The 22,277-nt window shown below is 70.4% G+C and overlaps 2 protein-coding genes across 3 annotated transcripts; one reads left to right on the top strand and one right to left on the bottom strand.

The window, feature by feature from the left end:
* Nucleotides 1-214: 214 nt before the first annotated feature.
* Nucleotides 215-5,067, bottom strand: PPP1R1B (protein phosphatase 1 regulatory inhibitor subunit 1B). Of its 2 annotated transcripts, XM_075036934.1 has the most exons (9): nt 4,803-5,061; nt 4,274-4,454; nt 3,177-3,237; nt 2,551-2,573; nt 1,987-2,062; nt 1,682-1,810; nt 1,120-1,188; nt 769-918; nt 215-680 (listed from the first exon to the last, which is right to left on the bottom strand). In XM_075036934.1, exons 2-9 carry the CDS (start codon nt 4,352-4,354, stop codon nt 592-594), a joined length of 678 nt encoding a protein of 225 aa, XP_074893035.1. In that variant the 5' UTR covers nt 4,355-4,454; nt 4,803-5,061; the 3' UTR covers nt 215-591. The 2 variants fall into 2 exon arrangements, with proteins under 2 accessions (XP_074893035.1, XP_074893034.1); XM_075036933.1 differs by having other exon boundaries at nt 769-1,188; nt 4,803-5,067.
* Nucleotides 5,068-17,806: 12,739 nt separating this feature from the next.
* NEUROD2 (neuronal differentiation 2) lies at nt 17,807-18,883 on the top strand. Its single transcript, XM_075036932.1, has one exon. It carries the CDS (start codon nt 17,807-17,809, stop codon nt 18,881-18,883), a length of 1,077 nt encoding a protein of 358 aa, XP_074893033.1.
* The last annotated feature ends 3,394 nt before the right edge of the window (nt 18,884-22,277 follow it).

The raw sequence follows: 22,277 nt of genomic DNA, 5'->3' as shown, positions 1-22,277 counted from the left end.
GTGGGGCTGGGAGGGACCATTCCCCTCGGCGGCGGGGGGGTGTCCGTGGGGGCACCTGGCTCTGACCCCACGGCCCTGCCCCACAGCTCTCGCCCCCCCCCAGATGCCCAGACCCCCCCCAGGCTGTCACCCCCACAGACACGGGGGTCAGCACCCCCCCTTACCCCCCCCACGGCCGCAGCCCCCCCCCCAAAGCAGGCTCCAGCCTCTCTGTACAGCCATTTATTGCGGGTGGGGGGCTCTGCTCCATGGTGGGGGGGGAGATCCAGACCCCACCAGCACCGGGGGGGTCCCGGCCCCGGTAGCCAAGGAGGGGGAGGCTCGGGGCCTCACCATCCCCTCCCGGGGACGGGACCCCCCCCCCAGCACCGAAGCGGGGCGAGGGCGGCCGCGGCCATGCGGGGTGGGGGGGCCTGGCATGGCGTGGCACGGCGTGGCACGGCACACGAAGCGCAGGCAGGGCGGGCAGCGGGCGAAGGGGGGCAGCCGGGATGAGGACGTGGGGTTGGGGTTTTGGGGAGGGGGCAGAGGTGAAGCTGCTGCTGTGGCCAGGGCGGGGGGGCGGGGGGCAGCCGGGATGGCCGGTGGCGGCTAACTGGTGCCCAGCGGGAAGGTGGGCGAGTGGCGCTCGGTGCCGATGGGACGCGAGGGAACCTCCGCGAAGCCGACGTGTCGCCGCTCTGGGGATGGAAAAACGGCGGGGTCAGGCGTGGGGTCCCACCGGCACCGGAACCACCGGGGAACGCGGGAGGATGATGCCCGGCGTACCCCCGGTGCCGCCGTCCTCCTGCTCCCGTCCCGGCTCCTCCTCGTCACCCTCCGGTCCCTCGGGGTCCTCGGGGATCTCCGACACCGTCAGCGACTTCAGGTCCTGCCCGCGCTCCTCTATGCCGCCAGCGAAGGACACCTTCTGCCCGCCTGCGGGCAACCAGGCCGGTGGCCCCCAGGGACCCCCCGGCTCCGGGGTGACCCCGCTGCCTGCACCCCGGCCCCGGGCGGCATGGGGGGGGACACAGGATCCCGAGCCCCGGCACCCACCCAGCATCCCTGGGCGAGGGGGCCGCAGCGGGCGGGTGGGCAGCCATGTCCCCCCCACCGTCCCCGTCCCCATCCCGTTACCTTTCCGTTTGTGCGCCTTGGGGCCGGCGGGGAAGAAGCTCCGCTCGGCTCTGACCTGACTTCCCGGGGCTTCTCGGGTGGGCGGCGATGAACCGGGGGCAGAGGAAGGCATGTGTGGCACCGGAGCACCGCCAGAGCCGGCGGCCGCCGAGTCAGCCGAGCGGCCGGGGGTCCGGCTGGCATCAGCGCGGCGCCGGTGGGGGACAGAGACGCTGCCCGGCGGGGGGACGTGGTGGCCCCCGCGGGCCCTGCTCAGCCCAGGGCGAGCGGGCAGCGGGTCCAGGCAGCACCGCCAGCAGCCAGCCTGTGTCCCCTGGGGGCACCTACCCTGTCCCCAAGGGACGGTGGCACCTGTCTCTGCACCCCTGGGCTCCAGCAGCCCTGTCCCCACGTCCCCTGGGCTCCAGCAGCCCTGTCCCCACGTCCCCGCATCCCCTGGGCTCCGGCATCCCTGTCCCCTGGGCTCCAGCATCCCTGTCCCTGTGTCCCCTGGGCTCCAGCAGCTCCGGCCCCATGTCCCCACGCTCCCCCCCCCCGGCTCCGGCAGCCCCGTCCCCCTCACCAGGTTCGAGGGCACTGTCGGGGTCGCAGGCGTGGGCCAGTTCATGCTCCCCGTCATCGGCCTCCCCGTCGGAGCTGTCACCCCCGGCCAGGCCACTCTCCAGGTGGGACTGCACGATGCGCTGCACCGCTGGGAAGGTGCCGGCGTCAGGACCCCGACTCCGGGCACTGGGAGCACTGGGGTTTCCCCACGGAACCGCACGGCACCAGGAGAGACGTGGGGGTCCAGCCTACCCGGTTGCCCCCAGCCCACCCCGCACAGCCCCCGTGCCTCAGTTTCCCCGTTCAGACGGTGCCAGCCAGTACCTTTGAGCGAGGGCGGCGTGTAGGCACACGGGTTGGTCCTCTTTGGTTTAAGCAGGCAGCCCTCGCCGGAGGTGCGCTGTGGGATGGGACGGCATTGGGGACGGGGTCCCCGGTGTCCCCCCACGCCGGGGCTCACCGCAGCCCCGGGGGACCCTGACACCCCATGGGGAGGTGGGTGCTGTGACGGGGCAGGGGGGGAGTCTCACGATGGGGACCCCGGGGTGAGGATGCTGCGATGGGGGTCCCGCAATGGGGACCCAAGGCTGACCCCTCCCCGAGGACAAGGACCCCGCCACAGGGATCCGGCGTTGGGGACCCTGGGGTGGTGTCCCCGTGATGGTCACGAGGCGGTTTGCACTGCGGCCAAACCCCACAGCCTGGCTTAGCTCCGTGTCCCCGTCCCCACAGCGCCGGCGCCGTGCCGGGCAGGGAACCGATAAGCGCCGGAGCCAGGCCGGGACGGGGCGGCAGGCACCTGGGCTGGGCCCCGATAACCCCCCCGGCGCTGGGGGAGCCGTGGGATGGGGGAGTGGGGCTGCCCCGGGGGTCCCGGCACCCACTCACCTGGTAGGGCAGGGACTCGTCCTCTGGGTTGGCAGCGCCGGGGAGAGAAGGGTGAGCGGGACGGGGGCTGCCGGCACCCAACGGAGCCGGGCAGGTCCCTGCCCACCCCTGGACCCCCACTCCAGGGGGTTACCCTGCCTGCCAGGGAGCTGCCACCGTGTCCTGTCCCACCACCATGCCCTGTCCCTGCTACCCCATCCCGTATGTGACACCCTGTTCCCTCTCTGCCACCACGTCCCATTCCACATATCCCATACCATAGGTGACACTGCATCCCATCCCTGCCACCATGTCCCATCCCTGCCACCGTGTCCCATCCCTGCCACCAAGTGCCACTGCGGACAACCCATACCGTACATGACACTGCATCCCATCCCGCTACCATGTCCCATCCCTGCCACCGTGTCCCATCCCTGCCACCAAGTCCCATCGTGGGCATCCCACACCATACATGACACCGTGTCCCATCCCTGCCACCGCATCCCATCCCTGCCACCCCATCTTATCAGTGACACCATGTCCCATCCCTGCCACCACCTCCCATCCCTGGACCACGTCCCCTGCCACCACGTCCGTCCCTGCCCCGTATCACAGCCCCGGCCGGTGCCGGTCCCTGCTCCGCTTACCTGGGGAAGAGTGTTCGGAGAGCTGGAAGAGCATGGCCGGCGTGGGCCTCCGCCGGCGGATCTGGGACACAGCGGGGTGTCACCGGCCGGGGACACCCGGGGTCCCCTGTCCCCTGCCCTGCGCCCCAGGGCCGAGGCCCCGTGCACGTGCCTGCACGCGTGTGAGCATGTGTATGCGTGTGAGCGTGGGTGCGAGCAGGGAGTGTGCGGGGCCGTGCACCCACCCGGCACAGGGGGGGAGCACCCAGCCCGGGGCCGCCAGCGGGGAGCAGGGGACAGGGGAACCCAGTTGTGGCTGGAGTGGGGGTCCCTGGGTTGGGGGTCCCCACTGAGCCACCACCGTGAAAGACACAGAGCCCCACAGAGGGGCCACAGCCCCATCCCGGGGTCCCCACAACATTCCCGGTCCCTCCCAGCCCCACAACGTCCCCAACTCCTGCCCAGCCCCTCCGCAGGGGCTCTGGGTCCGGTGTGTGCTGGGGACGTCCGGGGACAACTGGCTGGGGGTGGCTGCACTGTCCCCCAGTGTGTCCTGTCCTGTCTGTCCCATCCCTTCTTTCCTGTCCCATCCCTGTCCTCATCCTGTCCCCTCCATCCCATGCCTTCCCTTCTCTCCTGTCCCATCCGTGTCCCTGTCCCCTGCACAACTCTCCCTCTGCGAGACCGCAGCTCACGCAGGGACCTTGGAGCTCTCTCGTCCCGTCCCCGTCTCTCCCCCATCCCATCCTGTGCCCCCCATCCTGTCCTGTCCCTCCTGTCCCATGCCGTCCCCTCCGATCCCCCTTGTCCTCCTCTCCCAGTCCCATGCCCTCCCTCCTGTCCCCTCTGTCCCCTTCATCCCCCATCCTGTCCCCTCCGATCCCCCTTATCCAGCTCTCCCGGTTGCATCCCATCCCTCCTGTCCCACTCTGTCCCCATTCCTCCCACAGGACCCAGCTCATACCAGCACCTCGGGGGTCTTCCATCCACCCCATCCCTCCCCGTCACGCCGGGGGTCCCTCGTCGCCCCGAGGTCACCGGCAGCGCTAGCGCTGCCGGTGACCTCGGGGCGACGAGGGACCCCCGGCGTGACCCCGTACCCCGATATCCACGCTCACCATCTCGACGGCGCGGGGGTCCAGCTGGCTGGGGGGTGCCGGCACGGAGAACTGGATCTTCTTGCGATCCTTGGGGTCCATGGCCTCGACCGCGCGTCACCGCTGCTGCCGGAGCAGGGGGGGTCTCCGCCGCCGGTGCCGAGCAGAGTTCGGTAGCACCCGGGGCTCGGTACGGCGAGGACTGAGAGCGGCGGGAGGTGGGGAAGGCAGAGCCGGTGAGGAGGAGGAGGAGGAGGAGGAAGGAGAGGGAGGGAGGACACGTCTCCTACCAGGCGCTGAATTATTCATTCCCCCGGGCAGGGGGGCTGAGGCCGCGGTAATGAGCCCTTGGGGAGCCCCTGAGGGGGTTCAGCCAACCCGTGGGGGGCCCTTAACCCCTTCCCTGCCAGGGGGGTGTCCCCTGACAGCGGTGGCCAGTCGGGACAGGACGGGACAGGGATGGGAACAGGTGCCTCCACGTGAGTCCCCATCCCTTGTGCCTCAGTTTCCCCGCAGAGCCGCAGGCTGGCAGGGGCACGGCCACTCTCACCTTCGGGTGGGTAGCAGGAAAATCCCCCCGGCTGCTCTGTGCCACCGCTCAGGCAAGGACGGGATCCCCCAGGGGATATGGCCGGGGGACATCTGTGGGGACACATCCCATCGCCTGTGTGCCAGGGCTTCCCCGCTGCCACCAGCCGCAGCCCCCGGGATGCCGGGATGTGCCAGAGGCAGGGGACAGTGCCGTGTCCGGGACTGTGCCCAGCTGCCCTGGCTCTGCCCTGGCTCTCGGCGGTTTTCCCGGTGGAAAATTCCACCAAACCCAAAGTTTCCCCCAGGGAAAGCAGGGGCTTCCCCCTCCCCTTCCCCCAGCCTCCAGCCCGGGCACCGCAGCTCGGCGCTGCATGTGCCGGACTCTGCCGTGGCCCTGCCAGGAGGGACCTGGGCATCGAGGGCACCTCTCCCGGCCCCGCTGGGGGAGCACAGCCGGGGGGTCCCCATGCAAGGGGACAGCGGGGTCACCGGCAGCCAGAGCGGTGGTGCCCATCCCCTCATGAGGTGTCCTGGCCAGGGGACGGGGCGGTGTTGGTGGCGTTGGCGCTGAGGAAGCCGCCTCTGAGGAGGAATGAGGAAGGGGGAGCCGGGAGCTGGCTCCGGCCCCCGGATCTCCCGGTGCTCCAACGGCTGCGGGTGGCCGCGGGCCAGCAGCCGTCGCTCCAGCAAAATATTTACCCGAGTGGCACCGTGCCATGGACCAGCCTCCCGCCCGCCCGGCCCTGCGCGGCAAAGCACGGCAAAGCCCAGCTCTGCGCGGCAAAGCTTGGCTCTTGCAAGGCAAAGCGTGGCAAAGCCGGGCTCTGGGTGGCCAAACTCGGCCCCGTGGCACAGCGCAGCCCCACGCGGCAGTGCCCACCCCGCGTGGGGACAGCCCAGGGACCAGGGCACCAGCGGAGCCAGTGTCCCCATGGAGGGGACTATGGGGCTGAGCCAAGGGGACGAGGTGAGGGGTCCCTCGGTCACCCCATGCCCAGGCTGGCCCCGTGCCAGGGACCCCTTGCCAGGCTCTGAGCATCGTCCCCGTCCCCATCCCAGCGCGGGACCCGAGTCGTTATGGCAACTGGTTTCCCGGGCTCCTTTCCCGCTGCCATTCCCGTTCTTCTCTCCCGCAAAGGCGCCGTGCGTGTGAGGGGGTGGCCGGGCCCCCTCCCCTCCCCGCGCTGCGGCAGCGGCAGCACCCGCAGCCCCCCGGGATCGGCACACGCCGCCCACGCTCGCACCCACGCAACCTGCACCCGCGGGCGGCACCGCAGCTCGGCGCAGGGGGGTAACGCACCGGGCCCGGCACCCAGCATCGTGCTGTGGAGGGGATACGGTGCCCGAGCCCCCTCCGTGCCACACGGCTCCGGGCACACGTGTGCCACGCGTGGCCTCGCTCCTCGCCGTCAACCCCATCCTGGCACCGTGGGCACCCAGGCTGCTCCACGGCGGGCAGGGGCAGAACCACCGGTGCTTGTGCCCGTGCCCGTGCCATGCCACGCCGTCCCCATCCCCGTGCCGCGCGGCGGGGGCTGCAGCTCCGCGCAGCAGCGAATCCTCCCGCAGAGAGAGTAAAAATAGCAGCAGGTTTGGGGAAGCGGCGTTCGCCGCCTCGCCCCCCGCCAGCGGGCACCGGCGAGGAGCGGGAGCCTTCGCCCACCGGCGGAGAAACGACGGGGCCGCGGTGTCGGAGGGGCAGGGTGCTGCGGGGCTGGGGCGTCGAGGCGGACGGGGCAGCCCCGGGTGGGGGGCACCGGGGGCTGCGGGGATGGGGCAGCGTAGGGGTGGGGAAGCACTGGGGCAGGGTGCAGCGGGGACGGGGCACGGTGGGGACAGGGTGCCACGGGGACAGGGTGCCACGAGGACGGGAGCATCGTGGGGAGAGGGTACGCTGGGGACGGAGCGTGGCGGTGATGGGGGTACACGGGGGACGGAGCATCGTGGGGACAGGAGGGCGCTGGGGACGGAGCATCGTGGGGACAGGCTGCCGTGGGGACAGGGCACCGTGGGGACGGAGCATCGTGGGGACAAGAGGACACGGGGGGACACGGATTGTCGGGTCCGAAAGGTGAGTGTCGGGGGGCGGGGCCTGTGCGGCGGAGTGGGCGGGGCCATGGGATGGGCGGGGCTCGGGCGGGGTGGGGGGTGTCAGTGGGTGCTGGAGCCCCCCCAGTGCCCCTCACCCTGGGTGTCCCCTCCGGACGCCTGGGTCCCCTGCCCGGCCCGGCGGGAGGGGGTGCCCAGGGTGCCCCCCCGCAGGGTGTTCCCCCCCCCCGCTCCCAGGGTCCCCCCCAGCTCCCCCCGGGCTGTGCCCCCCGACACCCCCCTCCTGCACCCCAGGACCCACCGTGGGTGCAGCCCCCCGGGCACAGCCCCCCCCCAGGCTCAGCGCCCCCCCCCTCCGGAGCTGCAGCGGGGGCGGCCGGTGCTCCCCCGGGCGCGGAGGAGGTGCCAGGAGTGGGAACACGCGTGGGAGCCCGAGGGGGCGGGGAGCCGGAGATGGGGGGGGGGGCCGGGGGGGCCTTAACCCCTTCCCTGCTGGGAGCCCCCCCCTGCTCCAGCAACAAGATACAGAGGGGAAGGGGGACCTGGGGCCGGCCCCCTCCCCAAATGGGGCTGCGTGAGGGAGGGCCTTGGGACCTGGCCACCCCCACGGTGGCACCCCACTGTCCCACTGCCAGAACGGATGGGCAGCACTTTGGGGGGGGGGAGGTGGCACCCCCTCTGTGCCATGGGGAAACTGAGGCACTGAGCAGTGCTGGCAGGGCTGGGGGGCTGCAACCCCATAACCCCACCACGTCGGGGGGGGCTGCGAGTGCGGGGGCTGCAACCCCATATCCCTGGAAAGAGGTGGGGGCTCCAACCCCGGTGCGAGGAGGGGACACGTCCCCCCCTTATCCCCGGTGGGATGGGGAGGGGGTTTGTCCCCATGTCCCCCCCAGGATGAGGAGGGGGTCCCATCCCTGCACCCCAGCAGGGTGGGCAGGGGGGGCTGTGTCCTCCCGTCGTCGTCCCCCAAGGCTGGGCCTGGCCCAGGTGCCCTCGCCAGCCCGGCCATGCCCGTCGGTGCTGCGGCACGCTGCCGGCAGATGTCAGCCCCGGTGCGGCTGGCATGGCGGTGCCCGACGCTGGCATGGCCGGGCTGGCACGGTCATCCCGGTGCTGGCACAGCCGCGTGGCGAGAGCAGGCCTGGGCACGGGCTCAAGGGTTTTGGCACGGGGCGGCCGGAGCGAAGCCGCGGCTGGAGCCGTCCCGGTTGGCAGCCGCCGGCCGCCGGCCCACGCCAAGACTCGCGCCCACACCCCGGGGTGCTCCCGGCCAGGGTGGGACCAGGGGCTGCCACGGGGGCTGGGGGCACTGGGGGGTCCTGGGACAACAGCCCCCAGGGTGGGCACCTCACCCGGGCAGGGGGATGCGCTGGCTTGGGGTGAGGGGGGTTCTGTGCACACGGAGCCCAGTGCGGGGGTCTGCGTGCTGGGGGAGGGTCCGAATGGTTAAAACCTGGGGGGGGGGGGAATATTGGGGGGGTGCAAGCCCAGAGGTCCTGAGGGGGTGCGGCAGTGAGACCAGGAGAGGAGAGGCAGCCCGGGGGTCTCGTTGTGCTGGGGGATGTCAGTGCCAGCCGTGCCTCAGTTTACCCACCTGTAGCACGTGCCCTCCACAGCCCGAGGCCCCAGCCGCCCCGTTCCCCAGCGAGGTGTGACCCCAGGCGACCCAAAAGCCCATCCCGGTGCCCCCTCAGTGCCCTGCCAGGGGGGGCTGCCAGCCCTGCTTCCCCCATCCCATCCCCATCGACGAGACCCTGCCGGGGAGGAGGCCCCGGCCGGTGCCCAGCCGCCAGCACAGACCAGTTTGCTGCCTCCATTCCCAGAAGAAAGAATAAAGTTAAAACATCTGTTAATTTATAAACCAATTTAACCATGACTGGTTAATAAATAGCTACCAGCTGCCAACCCCCACCCTCCGCCCGGGCGAGGGGTGTGCGGGGAGCCGGGGACGCGCAGCCGGCCGGGCTCACCCGCTCTGCCCGCAGCCCCCCGGTGTCAGTGTCACTTGTCCGGGGGGGGTGTCACCAGGGTCCCCAGGGGATGTGGCCACCCGGAGAGTTGGGGTTTGCCAAGGAGAATCCGGTGCCCGCGGGGAGGGTGGCACGGCCACGGCGCCTGGCACAAGGGGGTCCCGGTTAAAGGGACTGTCAGGTGCAAATCCATAAGGGAGGGACGTATGGGTGAGTGTGGCCTGGCCAGGGATGGTGCCCGGGGTGGGGGCTCTGCTCGTGCAGGGGGGCATGGGGACACAGGTCCCTGCGGGTGGGGGCTGTCCTGCTTCAGGGTGGGGTGTTTGGGTGGGTGCTGGTGGCGGTGCGGGGAACCGGGGCGGTGGAGTCTGGGTGTGCGTGCATGCGTGTGCGCGTGCACAGGAGTGTGTGTGCGTGCGCGCGCCAGGGGTGTGCATGTGTGTGCCTGCGTGTGTGCGCACACGTGTGTGAGTGCATGCGTGTGTGTGCACGGGAGCATGTGCAGGTTTGTGGGTGCGCACCAGGGGTGTGGGCAGGAGTGCGTGTGCATGCGTGGATGTGCCAGGGACGTGAATGTGCGTGCATCCATATGAGCATGCATGTGTGTGTATGTGCCAGGCATGTGCATGTGTGTGCATATGTGCGTGCGTGCCAGGGAAGTGCCTGTGTGCGCAGGAGTGTGCGTGTGCACGTGTGTGCGTGTGTGTGCACATGTGTGCACAGACCCTGTGCGTGTCCCCACCCCAGCGGGACCCGGGCACGAGTGGGGACTCCCCATCTCTCCTTGGGGAGCTGCTGTCCCCACGGGGCCGGGGGACGGTGACGCGTCCCTTGGCCTGTGCCAGGCCCGGTGTGGAGCATCCTCGCTGCACATGGATCCAGGACGGATGCAGACGGAGAAGGGCCTGGCCCCAGCGCTGCGGCAAAACCGGGGACGGTGGGGTCCCCACTCCTACCCCCCCGATCCCCCCTCCCGGCCCCCCCAGTCCCTCTCCCCCTCTGCGGGGCCGGAGGGTGCAGCAGGGTCGCGGTGCCCGGGCACGAGCCTCTTCCCGGCCGCGCGCGCCCCGACACGTGTCGCAATAGTAATGTAATTTGTACGTTAACAATGGGCAGCTTGAGGTTTATATTTAATTACAACGTTTGCACCAACCTGAACTCACCCTTATTCATCAATAATGCATGGGTTTGTGTTTATCGCTGCTTAATTAATCTGTGCTTACGACAATTAAAGGCTTGCAAAATCCCCAAAGGTGGCGGCGGGGAGCGGCTGCGCGGTGCCGGCGTGGTCGCGGTGCCAGCGTGGTCGCGGTGCCGGCGCGGTCGCGGTGCTGGCATGGCGGCGGTGGCCGGCAGGAGCCGAAGCAGCTGCAGAGTGGGGTGACCCCCCCCGCTTCGGGCACCCGCATCTTTGGGGGCCTCCCCATGCCAGGAGAGGCCAGACACCTCCCGGGCGAGGGGAGAGCCCCTGGGCGCGGGGTGCTGCAGTGGGGAGCACCGTGCACCCGGGTCCCCGGGGGGACCCCGCTCCCTGCCTCAGTTTCCCCAGGAGGAGATGGCTGGGGCTACCGCAGCCACCGGGCACAGAACCCCCGGGGACCAGCCCTACCCTCCCCAAACCGCCCACCTTCCTCCTCCCCGTTGCCTTTTTCTTCATTTTCCCTTTTCCCTCCCTATTCTCCATCCCCTCGCCCCCTCCCACGCGGCAGGGCCGGGGGTGCCGGTGCCCCCCGAGCCGGGCAGCGCGGCCAGGCCGTGCCACGCCAGCTCTGCGCCTTTAAGCGCGGCACGGCGCGGCTGTCCCGGATCAGCCGGAGCGCCTATTAAAATTTTATGCGAAGTGTAAATGGGCCAGGTCTCCAGCTTCCCGCTCCCTCCGAATGATTTATTACTCGCAAATACCACAGAACTAATTAGTATAGTAATTAATTAATACGAATTTGCATATTTGCATGTGCAATTAGTGCAGTGGAGTGATTACTCTGAAAATGAGAAGTTGGGCTTGTCAGATGGTAGTGTGAACTGGAGTGGAAAAGCCTCGTGCAAATGAACCTGGGCGGCAGCGGCGGCGGCGGCGGCGGGCACGCGGCGGCACGCGGCGGCACCGGCCCCACGCCGCGCCACGCCGGCAGGGCGCGAGGCCCCACGCGTGGTGCTGGCGGTGGTGATGGTGATGGTGGTGGGGGGCTCAGCCCCGGGGACCCCCCCCCACCCCCAGCCCTGGCCTGGCCCTGGGCCCCCACCATGGGGACCGCTCCATCCCTCGGCCATCTCCATGGCGACTGGCTGTGCCAGGCGCATCGCCATGGCAACGGGCCGGGCCACGCAGCCTCGCCATGGCGACTGTCGTCATCGGCGCCCTGTCGCCATGGAGACTTCCCCCCCCCCCCCAAATCCACTCCCTGCCGGCCCCCCCCCCCCCCCTTCACGATGGCTCAGGGTGTTGGGATGGGGATGTCGCTCCCCAGGCTGGGGGGGTCCCAAAGTCACCCCGGGATGCGGGATGGGGGTCCCCGACGTCCCCAGGGATGCGAGACCCCGGAGCACCCCGGGATGGGGGCAAGGGCCCCCCGAGTGCCCGACGCCGGGGGTCCCCCCAGCACCCTGAGGCTGGCAGGGACTGCCGAACCCTGCGATGGCAGCACTGGGCAGGATCGGTCCCCAAGGGCCGGGAGCCTGAGGCCCTCCCAGGGCGGGGGTCTGGCACCCCCGGCCCCCCCATCCCCGAATCTGGCCCTTCGCCTTTGTCCCCGGTGCCACCCCAGTCCCCCCTCGCCCGTGGCCCCTGCGCCCACCCGCCCCGCTGAGGCCCGACACCGTTCGGTGCATTTCTGGGAGGGCCACCGGCCGCCTCCCCCCCGGCTCGGGGACATCGCAGAGGGGTGCAGGCGAGCAGGGTGGGGTGGGGGGCGATGGAGAGGGGACATGGCTGCGGGCAGCCCCTGCCGCCCCCGCACGCCGCGTCCCCCCGCCATCGCGCCCCGCCGGCTCCCTGAAATGGGCCCAAGCGGACGCCATCTGCCGCGGGGGGGCCGGGGGCCGGTGCCAGCAGCGCTCGTTCATCCGCGCCGCGCGGTGCCCACGCCGGTGGCACCGCCGGGCTGCGTGCTGGCCCCTTATGCCCCCCACCCTGACCCGGCCAGGGCTGCCATGGGGGGGGATGCTGTGGCCACAGGGGGTCTCCTGTCTGCTCCTGAGGCCTTGTGCCATCACGGTCCAGTAGCTGTGATGTCATAGCCCGTTGTGACCTCACCAGAGCGGCCTTATTACTTCACCAGCAGCCAGCTCTGCTGGTGACACAATGGCAGCCCCCTCCGGTCCTGGATCCCGGGCCAGGGTCCCCCTGTCCCAGCCCTCCCACCGTCCCCAAAGACCATCTGACCCCGGCAGGGGCAAACCCAGCCACCGCCGGGTGACAAAGAAGCACGGAGGGGGGGACAAGTCCCCCCGGGGCCACCCATCCTCCCACCCCGGGACCCACCGTCCCCAGCCCCGCATGCAGCCACAGCTCCGGCAGTTTCCCACCGGACAATTCCCAGGGCGTCGTTTGCCTAATTAACAGCGTGTGTCTTAAAAATCCCTTGACAAGTCCCCGGCCCGTGAGTGGCAGTGGGCAGGGGGGGACAGGCAGGGGGTCCGGCTGCCCCAGGGGCAGGATCCAGCCAGGGTGGGTGAAGCAGCCACCCCACGGTGATGGGGGCTTCGCTTGGCACCAGCACCACAGCCCTGGGGCCGGCACAGCATCTCCCCGTCCTCCTCTAGCAAAAGAAGAGCGGGTTCGCTAAAAGCCCCCCCTGATCCCAGCCGAGCTGGGACCACCCCTTTCCTTCCTCCGTGCCTCAGTTTCCCTCCACCATCAGCTTCCTCCTCCCAGGCTCCCCAACCCACCCATGACCCTGCGGTCCCCATTGCAGGGTCGTTTAGGGACACGGGGACAAGCAGGTCACCCAAACCCCCATCCCCATCCCCCAGAGACCCCCACCCACAGATGGGGCCCTGCTCACCCAGTGACTGCAAGATGCCCAGGGACGGGTCCCACGAGGGAGAGCTGTTCTGGGGACCCGGCCCGGGGCCTCTTCGTCCCCAAAGGCAGCGGGGACGGGGACGGGGACGGGGACGGGCTCGGCTCCCGCTCCCGCCGCTCTCCTCCCCTCGGCTGACATTCCCCGGCGGTGGCTCTGCCGCGCGTTAGCGCATCCATCTCTCCCCAGCCTTCACCTCCCAGAAATATTGCAGCGCGGAGCCGGCTCCATCTGGCAGCGCGGCCCCCGCCTCCCCCCGCCACCGCTCGCGGGGAAACACCGGAGCCGGTTCCTCCGCTCGGGCCCCGGATGGCTTGGCCCCGCCGAGGGAAGACGGGGGACCTCGCCGGCAAGGGGGCCAGCTCGGGTGCCCCCCGTCCCACGCCGGGAAGGGACGGCGTGGCTTCGTCGAAGCGGCCGGCTGCGGTGCCGCACGCAGGCCCCATGCTGGGGATGCGGCAGCCGGCTGAGCCCCGGCAAACTCGCCCCATGTGGGGGCCCCCGGGAGCCACCCCGGGCCCAGCTGGCTCACAGCCGGGTCCCGGCACCACCCAGCGCCCGGCTCCCACCCCCGGCTCTGCCGGTGCCGACCCGCTTCCGTGCTCCCGCCGCGTCCCTCCGGATGCCACGTGTCCCCCGGCACCCAGCTTTGGGATGGAGCCACTGCCGCTCCAGGCAGGGTCCCCATCCCCATCCGTCGCCTTCCTGCCGGAGGGAGGGGAAGGGATGCGGAGGATGAATTTTGGAGGAGGAAAGAGATTCATGCATCAGCCAAAGGCCCTGCTGTGCCCGCCGGGTGGCGAGACCCCAGGGGACCTGGCTGGGGCGGCCAGGGACCGGAGGTGGCAGTGCTGGGAAAACCGGTCCCTGCACACGAAGACCAGCAGCAGGATGGGGACTGGACCCCTGGGGTCAACGGGCCCACCTCCCCCAGCCCCGACCTTCCGGGGCAGGAGAAACCCCCCTCCCAGCCCCTGCACCCAAAGCACCAGCACCCAGCCCTGCCCCTGCTCCCACCCTCCTCCCCCCAACAGTGCCCGGTCCTGGGTTCACCCCAAACCTCGCGTCCTCCTGCTGCCCAGGGCAGCCCCATATCCGCAGGGGCCGGATTCTGCTCATACAGCCCCCGTGCCGTGATGCCGGGAGCCCCGCTCACCACCCTGGATGAATCCCCCCCCCCCAAAGGCACCCAGGGACCAGGACGGGGCTGCCCCTGCCCTGCTCTGCCCTGGGCCATCACCAGCCGTGTTGGCACGGGGATGGCACCGGGATCCCTCCTCCTGCCCCCTCCATGGTCCGTGTCCCGGCACAGGCCGGCCGAGGGCCCCCGGCACCACCCCGGCCCCGGCACAATGCAGCGGTTTGGGTTTTCATCTCCCTGCTCCCCTTTCATCTCCTCTCCCCGTTTCATGTCTCCACTTTCTTCTCCCTCCAAGCGCTGTGCATGCTGATGAGGCTCACGCCGGCGTCCACCCTTGCCGCTCGCCGGCTGCTAATTAGGCTGTAACGGATGCACCGGGCCGGGGGCTTGCAGCTTCCCCCCGTCCCCGTCCCCACACGGGCCAGCCCGACCGCTTACGCCGTGGCATCTCCTCGGGCTCGGGCAGCCCCGGTGCCCCCGCGAGTCCCCCATGAGCTGCGAGCCCAGTGCCGGGAACGGGGGCACTGCCGGCTTCGCTGCCCCGACACCAGTGGTGCAGCCGGGCTGGAGCGAGGCCGTGCCACCCGCCGAGGGCTGGGGGTCCCCTGGCCTGGGAACCATGGGCAGCAGAGTGGTGACTTACCCAGAGCTGGCAGGAACGGGCAGCGCCGGCGTGCCGCCGGCACCGGGCGAGGGTGGGCTCCCCGGGGCACGGTGATGCCAGCCCGGCACCTGCCTGCGAAACGAAGATGGCAGCAACAGAGGGAGCTGAACGGTGCTGCAGGGAAGGGCTGCAATGTGCCGGGAGGCCGCCCAGGAATCGGTGCCCCGGCACGGCACCGGCACCGGCACGGCTGGGGTGGGCCCTGCCTCCCTGCGGGCCAGCTCCAGCCCAGGTGCCATCTGCTCGGCCGCAGCCGTGAGTGACAGTCGGAGGGTTCGGCAGTGGGAGCGTGCGGGGGGGATGCTCGCCGCCGGTGGAGGCCCCTCTGTCACGTGCCAGCCCCGGCACCTGCACCGGGGGAGCGGGCGACGCCGACGCCGCTGGCACAGACCCGGCGGCCGGGCACGGCCAGCCCTTTGTCTGCGTGTGGGCACAGCCCCGGCCACCACTGCCACCGTGTCCCCGCCGTGCCCACGCCAGGGCCGTGCCGGCCTCGCCTGCAGCGCACGGCCAGCACGTGCCGGCGTGTGGCACCCTGCACCCGCTGCCCCTTCCCCTGCCCGCACCCCTCGAGCCGGGCAGGTCCCGACCTCGCCAAGCTTGCGGAGACAGAGGGGATCCGGGACAGGGGGACGTCCTGCGGCTCGGCCCCGACGGACACAACGCACCCGTCACGGTCTCCCCGGCCCCGCTGCTGCCAGGCACGAGGGAAATGGCAGCAGCCATTTCTGGCTGCACATGCACCGTGGCGGGGACAGATTTGGAGGCCGGGGGGTGTCGAGGCATTGCCGGGCCAGGGCGCGGGGCCACGGCAGGTGAGGAGGCTCCCGGCAGACAAAGGCCTCGCCGGCTGTGCCGCAGCATGGCCGGGCCACCGTCAACATGGGACCCGCAGCCGCGGGGGGCTTGGGCCCCGTGTGCATCGGGGAGGGGGTACGCGTGCACACGTGTGCAAGTGTGCGTGTCTGCGCGCACACGCGTGTGTTTGTGTGTGTACGTAGGAGCGTGCCGAAGGCCGGCTGCGGCTGTGCGTGCCGGGCTGTGCCGCGGGGCTGCAGAGAGAGAGAGGCTGGCGTGACTGCGGCCGAGGGGGTGCTGGTGGGGGCCATAGGGCGGCGAGCAGCCAGAGGGGCCACATGCCACCCACGTGGGGTCCCACGGCCCCACGGCCACCTGCCCTGCCCACGCCCGCACCTGCAGCCCCCTGCCCGCACCAGTACGGCCGATCCGGGCACCGCCACCACCGCCGCCTCCCCGGGGCCCTGCCCGGCCGCAGCCCCCAGCCCGCGCCAGGCCCTCGGCACCGCAGCCATCCCCGCTTGGCCGGTGGCTGAGGGTGGGGACGGACCCAGGCGAGCCGCCGCGGTATTTTGCGGCGAGCCGCAGATGCCAGCTCCCAGCGAGGGTCCCCATGGCGTCTCCCCCCTCACCCCTGCGCCCGCCGGCTGCCCCCGACACGCTCGGCCCAGCCGGGATGGCCGGTCTCCCCCGCCGCCCTGCCACTGGCTCCATTGTTCAGCCCGGCCCCGCCATCGCCTGCATCTCGCCCGGGTCCCATTTTGCGGCGTGTAGGCAGAGCTGTAGATTTGGAAGAGGTTTTTTTTTTTTTTTTTTTTTTTTTTTTGAGTACAGAGTGACAGATGGCGAGTCCTCCTTCCCCAGAGAGACAAATCTCCCTGAATGCAAGCGCATGTCAATCATTAGCTCTCATGTGATAGCTCTCGCGCATGACGTGCCAACCATATGGCACTGGCAGCAGAGCTGGTACCCCCTTTGCTGGGTAGAGATGCCACTCTCGCCTCCTTTTGGATAGAGGACTGCAGGAGGCTGGAGCACCTCAAGGAGCCGCGTCCCGGTCCCAGAAGATGCTGGGAACAATGAAATAAGAATTCCTCCGGTCCGCCCGAAGGTGAGTTATGTAAGAAGTGGAGGGCTGGGAGGGCAGCGGAGGAAACTTGAATGGAGAAAAGGCAACTTCCATGTTGATTTTGTTTCTCCGCCACGTCTCGCCCTTTTTTCCCCCGTCTTTTCGTTCTCCCCCGGCCCTCTGTTCTCCCGTTCCCCGTCGGCCCCGCCGATGGGGTTTCCCCCCCCCTCCCCCGGAGCCCCCCCCCCGGGGGGGGGGGTGGTGGTGGGGCTCCGTGTCGTCCCCCCCCGCCTCCCGACCCCCCCCCTCCCCTTTCCCGCGGCTGGGCGCGCCCGGGGCGGCGCGGTCCCGGTGGGACGGAGCGGGGCAGCGGCGACCGAACGGCATCAACGAAATCGGAGCGGAGCCGCCTCGCCGCCGCCCCCGGGGGCCCCGACCCGGCGGAGCCGCCTCCCCGCTCCCCCGCGGCGCCCCCGGCCCCCGCCCCGGGCGGTGCCCCCCGCCCCCGGCCCCGCCGCACCCCCCCGGCCCCGGGGGCGACCCCGGCAGCGCCGCCGCCCGCGACCCCCGAGCTGCCCCCCCACCCCGGGGTGGGGGTGGGAGGGTTGGGGGGGACCCCGGCCGCGGCCGCCCCCCCCGCCGCGCCGCCGTTTGATGCCGCCGCATTTTACGGGCCGCGCTCCGGTGGCCGGGGGGAGACCCGGGGAGAGAGGACCCCCGGGGGGGGAGGGAGGGAGGCTGACCGGGCCGGAGGGGGTACGGTTGGGGAAGGGGGGGGGGCGGCGGCCGCGCCTCGGCGCTCCGGCCCCGGGACGGCGGTGGCGGAGCCGGGGCCGGGGTCGCTCCGCGCCGGCGGCGGGGAAAAGTTGGAGGCGTCAAAGAGGGGCCGGAGGCACCGGGCCCGGCCCGGCGGGGGGGTTGGAGGGGGGGGGGGGCACCGGCCGGGCCGGGGGCGGGGGGTGGTGGTGGGGGGAGAAGCCGCCGGGGCCGAGGAGCGGGACGCGGGCGGCGGCGGCGGAGAGCCCGGGGTGGAGGTTGGTGGGTGGGGGGGACACGGACACGGCGTCGGGGGTGGGGGGGTGGTCGCCGCGCCCCGAGGGAGCCCCGGTGCCCCCGGGCCCGGGCGGCCGGGGCGGGAGGCGGCAGCGGGCGTCCCCGCGTCCAATTCGTTTTCGGCGGCCCCGGCGCCGCGGAACCGCTCCCGGGGAGAGCGGCGGAGGGGTGGGGGGGTGGGGGGGGGTGGAGGGGGCGGGGGGGCGGCGGGGCCGCCGGTAACGCCTGGCTCTTTGCCCCCCGCTGCAGCCACCATGTTGACGCGACTTTTCAGCGAGCCCAGCCTGGTGCCCGAAGTCCCGAAATTCGGCGGTTGGGCCGAGGAGTGCGAGGAGGAGGATGCCCGCAGCGAGAAGGAGGAGCGGGCGGGGAAGGGCTGCCCCCTCCCCGAGGAGCCGCCCGAGGGTTCGCTGGGGGAGAGCAAGGAGGAAGGGGAGTTAGGCGGAGACGAGGAGGAGGAGGAGGAGGAGGAGGAAGGCTTGGAGGAGGCGGAGGGCGAGCGGCCCAAGAAGCGCGGCCCCAAAAAGCGCAAGATGACCAAGGCGCGGCTGGAGCGCTCCAAGCTGCGGCGGCAGAAGGCGAACGCCCGGGAGAGGAACCGCATGCACGACCTGAACGCGGCCCTGGACAACCTGCGGAAGGTGGTTCCCTGCTATTCCAAAACGCAAAAGCTCTCCAAAATCGAAACCCTCCGCTTGGCCAAGAACTACATCTGGGCTCTTTCCGAGATCCTGCGCTCGGGCAAACGGCCCGACCTGGTTTCCTACGTGCAGACTCTGTGCAAGGGGCTGTCGCAGCCCACCACCAACCTGGTGGCCGGTTGCCTGCAGCTCAACTCCCGCAATTTCCTCACGGAGCAGGGTCAGGAGGGCGGTCGTTTCCACGGGCCCAACGCCTCCTTCGCCGTGCACCCCTACCCTTACCCCTGCTCGCGGCTGGCCGCGGCGCAGTGCCCGCCCGCCGCCGGTCCCGGTTCCCACGGGCTGAGGACACACAGCTACTGCGCCTCCGCTTACGAGAGCCTCTACGGCAACGCGTCCCCCGACTACAACAGCTCGGAGTACGACGGTGGGCTCAGCCCCCCCCTCTGCATCAACGGCAACTTCTCCCTCAAGCAGGACTCTTCTTCCCCCGACCACGAGAAAAGCTATCACTACTCTATGCACTACTCGGCGCTGCCCGGTTCCCGCCCCGCCGGTCACAACCTGGTCTTCGGTTCGGCGGGGATGCGCGGGGGGGTCCACTCCGAGAACATCTTCCCCTACGACATGCACCTCCCGCACGAGCGGGGCCCCATGTACGAGGAGCTCAACGCCTTCTTCCACAACTGACCCCCCCCCGACACACACACACACCCCCCTTCCCCCTCCGAATCCCCCCCCCGCCCGCCCCGTCCCTCCTCCTCCTCCTCCTCCACCTTCCCCGCCCGGCCGCCCCCCGTCCCCGAGGTGGGGGACGGAGGGATGGGACGGACGGGGCGGGAGGCGGCGGGGGGGGGGGCACGGGACGGGACGGGACGGGACGAGACGGGACGGGACGGGACGGGACGGGACACCCGCGGCGGCCCCGCGGCCCGGCCCCCGGGGCTCCGCCCTGGGCTTTGGTGCAATATGGGGACCCGGCCCCGGCGGCGGGTCCCCGCGCCCCGTGGGGACAAAGTGCTTTTTTGGGAGGATTTCCCCTTTTCCTTCAATTACTATTATTATTTCCTTTGTTAATTTATTATTATTATTATTATTATTATTATTATTATTATTATTATTATTATTATTATTATTATTATTGTTATTATTTATTTCCGCCCCCGGAGCCCGGCCCGGCCCGCTGAGTCGAGCCGCATCGTTTTCCTTTTTAATTCGTTTTAATTTAATTTTACATAATATTTTTCCCCCCTCTTCCCCCCCCCATTTTGAGCCGTTTCTCCCCTCCACCGCCGTGACCCCCCCCCACCCCACCCCCACCACCACCACCACCCCCCCCCGGCATTGGACACCCGCTGCCCCGGCCCGTGGGAGCGAGAGGAGCCCGCGCTGCGGCGCGGAGCGAAACTTTCCGAAGCAATAAAGAGGCGAAGGGAGGAACCCACATTTCTATCTATGCAAGCAGGCCCGGCCCGGCGGACGCTCAGAGATGCACTTTGCTTTGGGGGGGCCCCGGCCCCGCTCCCGGCCCCGGGAGCTCCTCTCGCAGCGCGTGTGTCAGGACGTTTTTTACCTGTTTTAAAAACTTGAAACGGAAAAAAAAAAAAAAAAAAAAAAGGAGAACAACAACAACAAAATGATAATAATAATTAAAAAAAAAAAAACAAAAACAAAAAGAAAAACAAAAAAAACCAACCCAACCCCGCGGAACCGCCCCGGTTTTCCCGAGCTGGCGGAGCCGGGGCCGGGCGCGGCAGGGCAGCCCGCAGCTATGCAAGCGGGGCTCCGGGGGGGCCTGGCGGGGCTGCGCCCCCCCCGCGGCGCCCGGGCCCGGCCCGTGTGTCTTCGCTCCGGTTTGCCGCATTCCTTCGGTCGGGAGACGCCGTAAAGCCGAGATAACGCTCTTTTTTTTTTTTTTCTTTTTTTTTTTTTTTGGAACCTGCCCGCACCACCTTCGAGAAACCAGCATTTTTAGAGACCAGGGAGGAGGAGGATGATTTCTGAGAAATGTTTTCAAAACGAAAAAAAAAAACCAACAAAAAAAAACCAAAAAAAAGCCAACAAAAAAAAAAGTTTTGCAAAAAAAAAAAAACGGGAAAAACAAAAAAAAGAAAAAGAAAAAAAAAAAACAAACCACAAACCGTTGTAGCAAAGGGGACCCGCCTGTCCGACACCAGAAGTGCTTTCGTGTTTCTGTTCCGTTTCATTTCGATTAATAAATATTTATGGCCAACGATATGCAAGAGCCCCCCCCGCGCCGGGAGCCGCTCCCCCGCTCCCCGCTCCCCCCGCTTCCCCGGTCCCCGCCGCCGCGGACAACTGCTTTGGCGGCGGCAGCGGAGCGCGGGGGCGCGGGGCCGGGGGGCCCGGCGATACTGCATGCATCGGCCCCCCCCACCCCCCCAAACCTCCCCGGGGCCCCCCCTCCCTCCCCGCCCTCCCCCTCCCCTCCCCAGCCCCGGCCCCGCTGGACGCTCGCAGCCCGGTCCCCGCCGGGGCCGTGACGAGCCGCCGCCGGTGCGATTCGCGGCGAACCTGTAATTACCGAGCGTCCTTCGACGGCGATTAATAAATATTCAATGTTGACTCCGCCGCCTTCGCCGCTTTCCTTCCGTCCCGGGGCAGCGGGGGAGTGGGGGGGGGGCATCGGCCCGACCCCCCCGGTACCTCTCGGCGGTGCCGGTGCCTCCGCCGCTCCCGCCGACCGAGTGCGCGGCCCGCGGTGGGGCGGCGCTGATATAACGCGGCTCTGCCCCACGGGTGTCCCCCCCCGGGACCGGGGAGGCGGTGTCCCGTTCCCCCCCCCCCCTCCCGCCACAACCCCTTCGCCAATAAAGGCACCGGGATCCGGAGCGGCGGCCCGGCTCGGTCCCGGCCCCGCCGTCACGGGGCGAGCCGTGGCCGTGACACCGCTCCGGTCCCCCGGGAAACTGGTGCCCGGAGCTGGCACCGGGCCGCGATGCCGGTGGCCAAGGCCGGGTTCCTCGGTGGAGGCCCCGGTACCGGGTCGGTTCCCGGTGCCGGTGCTCGATGGAGCCCCGGCAGCCCCGGCGCGGTGCCCGCTCCCGGTGCCAGTACCGGTGCCGGTTCCCGGTGGCGGTGCCCGATGGAGGCCCGGGAGCCCCGGCGCGGTGCCCGGTCCCGGTCCCGGTCCCGGTGCCGGTGCCGGTGCCCGGTGCCCGGTGCGGAGCTGTCCGCCGCGGCGGTGCTGAACGGGTTCTCGGGCCGCGCCGCCTCTCCAGGCGAACGGGTGTCGGTCTATTTACCGTCCCGGCCACCGGGACTCATCACCGTTCGACCGGCCCGGCCTCCGGGCAGGGTCGGGGACGGGGTTCCCGGTCGGGCGGTGGCGGGGATGGCAGGGGACCGGTTCCCCGGCGCCGGGACAGCACCGGGGCTGCGGGGACGGATCCCCCAGGGTCCTCCCGGGAGAGGATCCGGGGGGAGATCCGCGCCCCACAGCCCCGCAGATTTTCGGGAAAATCCGGCCAGGTTTGGGGTCGGGCCGGGACGCGCCCCCCCCACACCCCCCCCTCCCCGACCGGGCCCGGGGCCGCCGGGGCTGGAAACGGTGAACGGCTCCAGCGCGGCCCCGACGTGCCAGGCCCGGCCCGGGGAACGGGGGGATGGGTGGGACGAGGAACCGGGATCGGGCGGGGGAGCGGATCCCCCCCCAGCCCCGCCGAGCCGCTGCGGCGGAGCGGGACCCCCGGTTCCCCCCCCGAGCCCCCCCCCGGCCGGGCTCCGGCGCTCGCCGCTCCCCGCAGAGGAGCGAAGCCGCTTCCGACGGCTCCGGCCCGGGCATCCTCCCGGGAAAGGCCTCGTTTCTCCGGGGAAAAAGGCTCGGGGCCACGTCGGGGGGGGTGGTGTCGGGGGGGGTGTAGGGGTCGGGCCTGGGGTCCGTGGGCCCCGGCCGGGGGCGATGCGCTGCCCTTCGGCCGTCACCCGCCACCGGCGGCACCGGGACCGCGGCCCGGGGATGCGGCGGCGAAGGGCGGCTGCCCCGGCGGAGGGGAGGGGGATGAGGGGGGCCGGGGGCTGCGGGGGGGGGGCGCCGACATCTGCTCCCGGGAAGGGCCCGGGG

This window comes from Buteo buteo, chromosome 9 (assembly GCF_964188355.1).
Source record: "Buteo buteo chromosome 9, bButBut1.hap1.1, whole genome shotgun sequence".
Taxonomy (NCBI): Eukaryota; Metazoa; Chordata; class Aves; order Accipitriformes; family Accipitridae; genus Buteo; species Buteo buteo.
Note: the sequence above shows the minus strand (reverse complement) of the source record. Positions and strands in the feature narration are given on the sequence as shown.

Excerpts from the sequence above, each read along its gene's own strand:
- PPP1R1B (XM_075036933.1), bottom strand. The coding sequence starts at position 4,354 with ATGGACCCCAAGGATCGCAAGAAGATCCAGTTCTCCGTGCCGGCACCC. Across the intron at positions 3,238-4,273 it reads ACCCCCGCGCCGTCGAGATG|ATCCGCCGGCGGAGGCCCAC; the intron begins GTGAGCGTGGAT and ends GCTGTGTCCCAG. Across the intron at positions 1,811-1,986 it reads CACGCCGCCCTCGCTCAAAG|CGGTGCAGCGCATCGTGCAG; the intron begins GTACTGGCTGGC and ends GCACCTTCCCAG.
- NEUROD2 (XM_075036932.1), top strand. The coding sequence starts at position 17,807 with ATGTTGACGCGACTTTTCAGCGAGCCCAGCCTGGTGCCCGAAGTCCCG.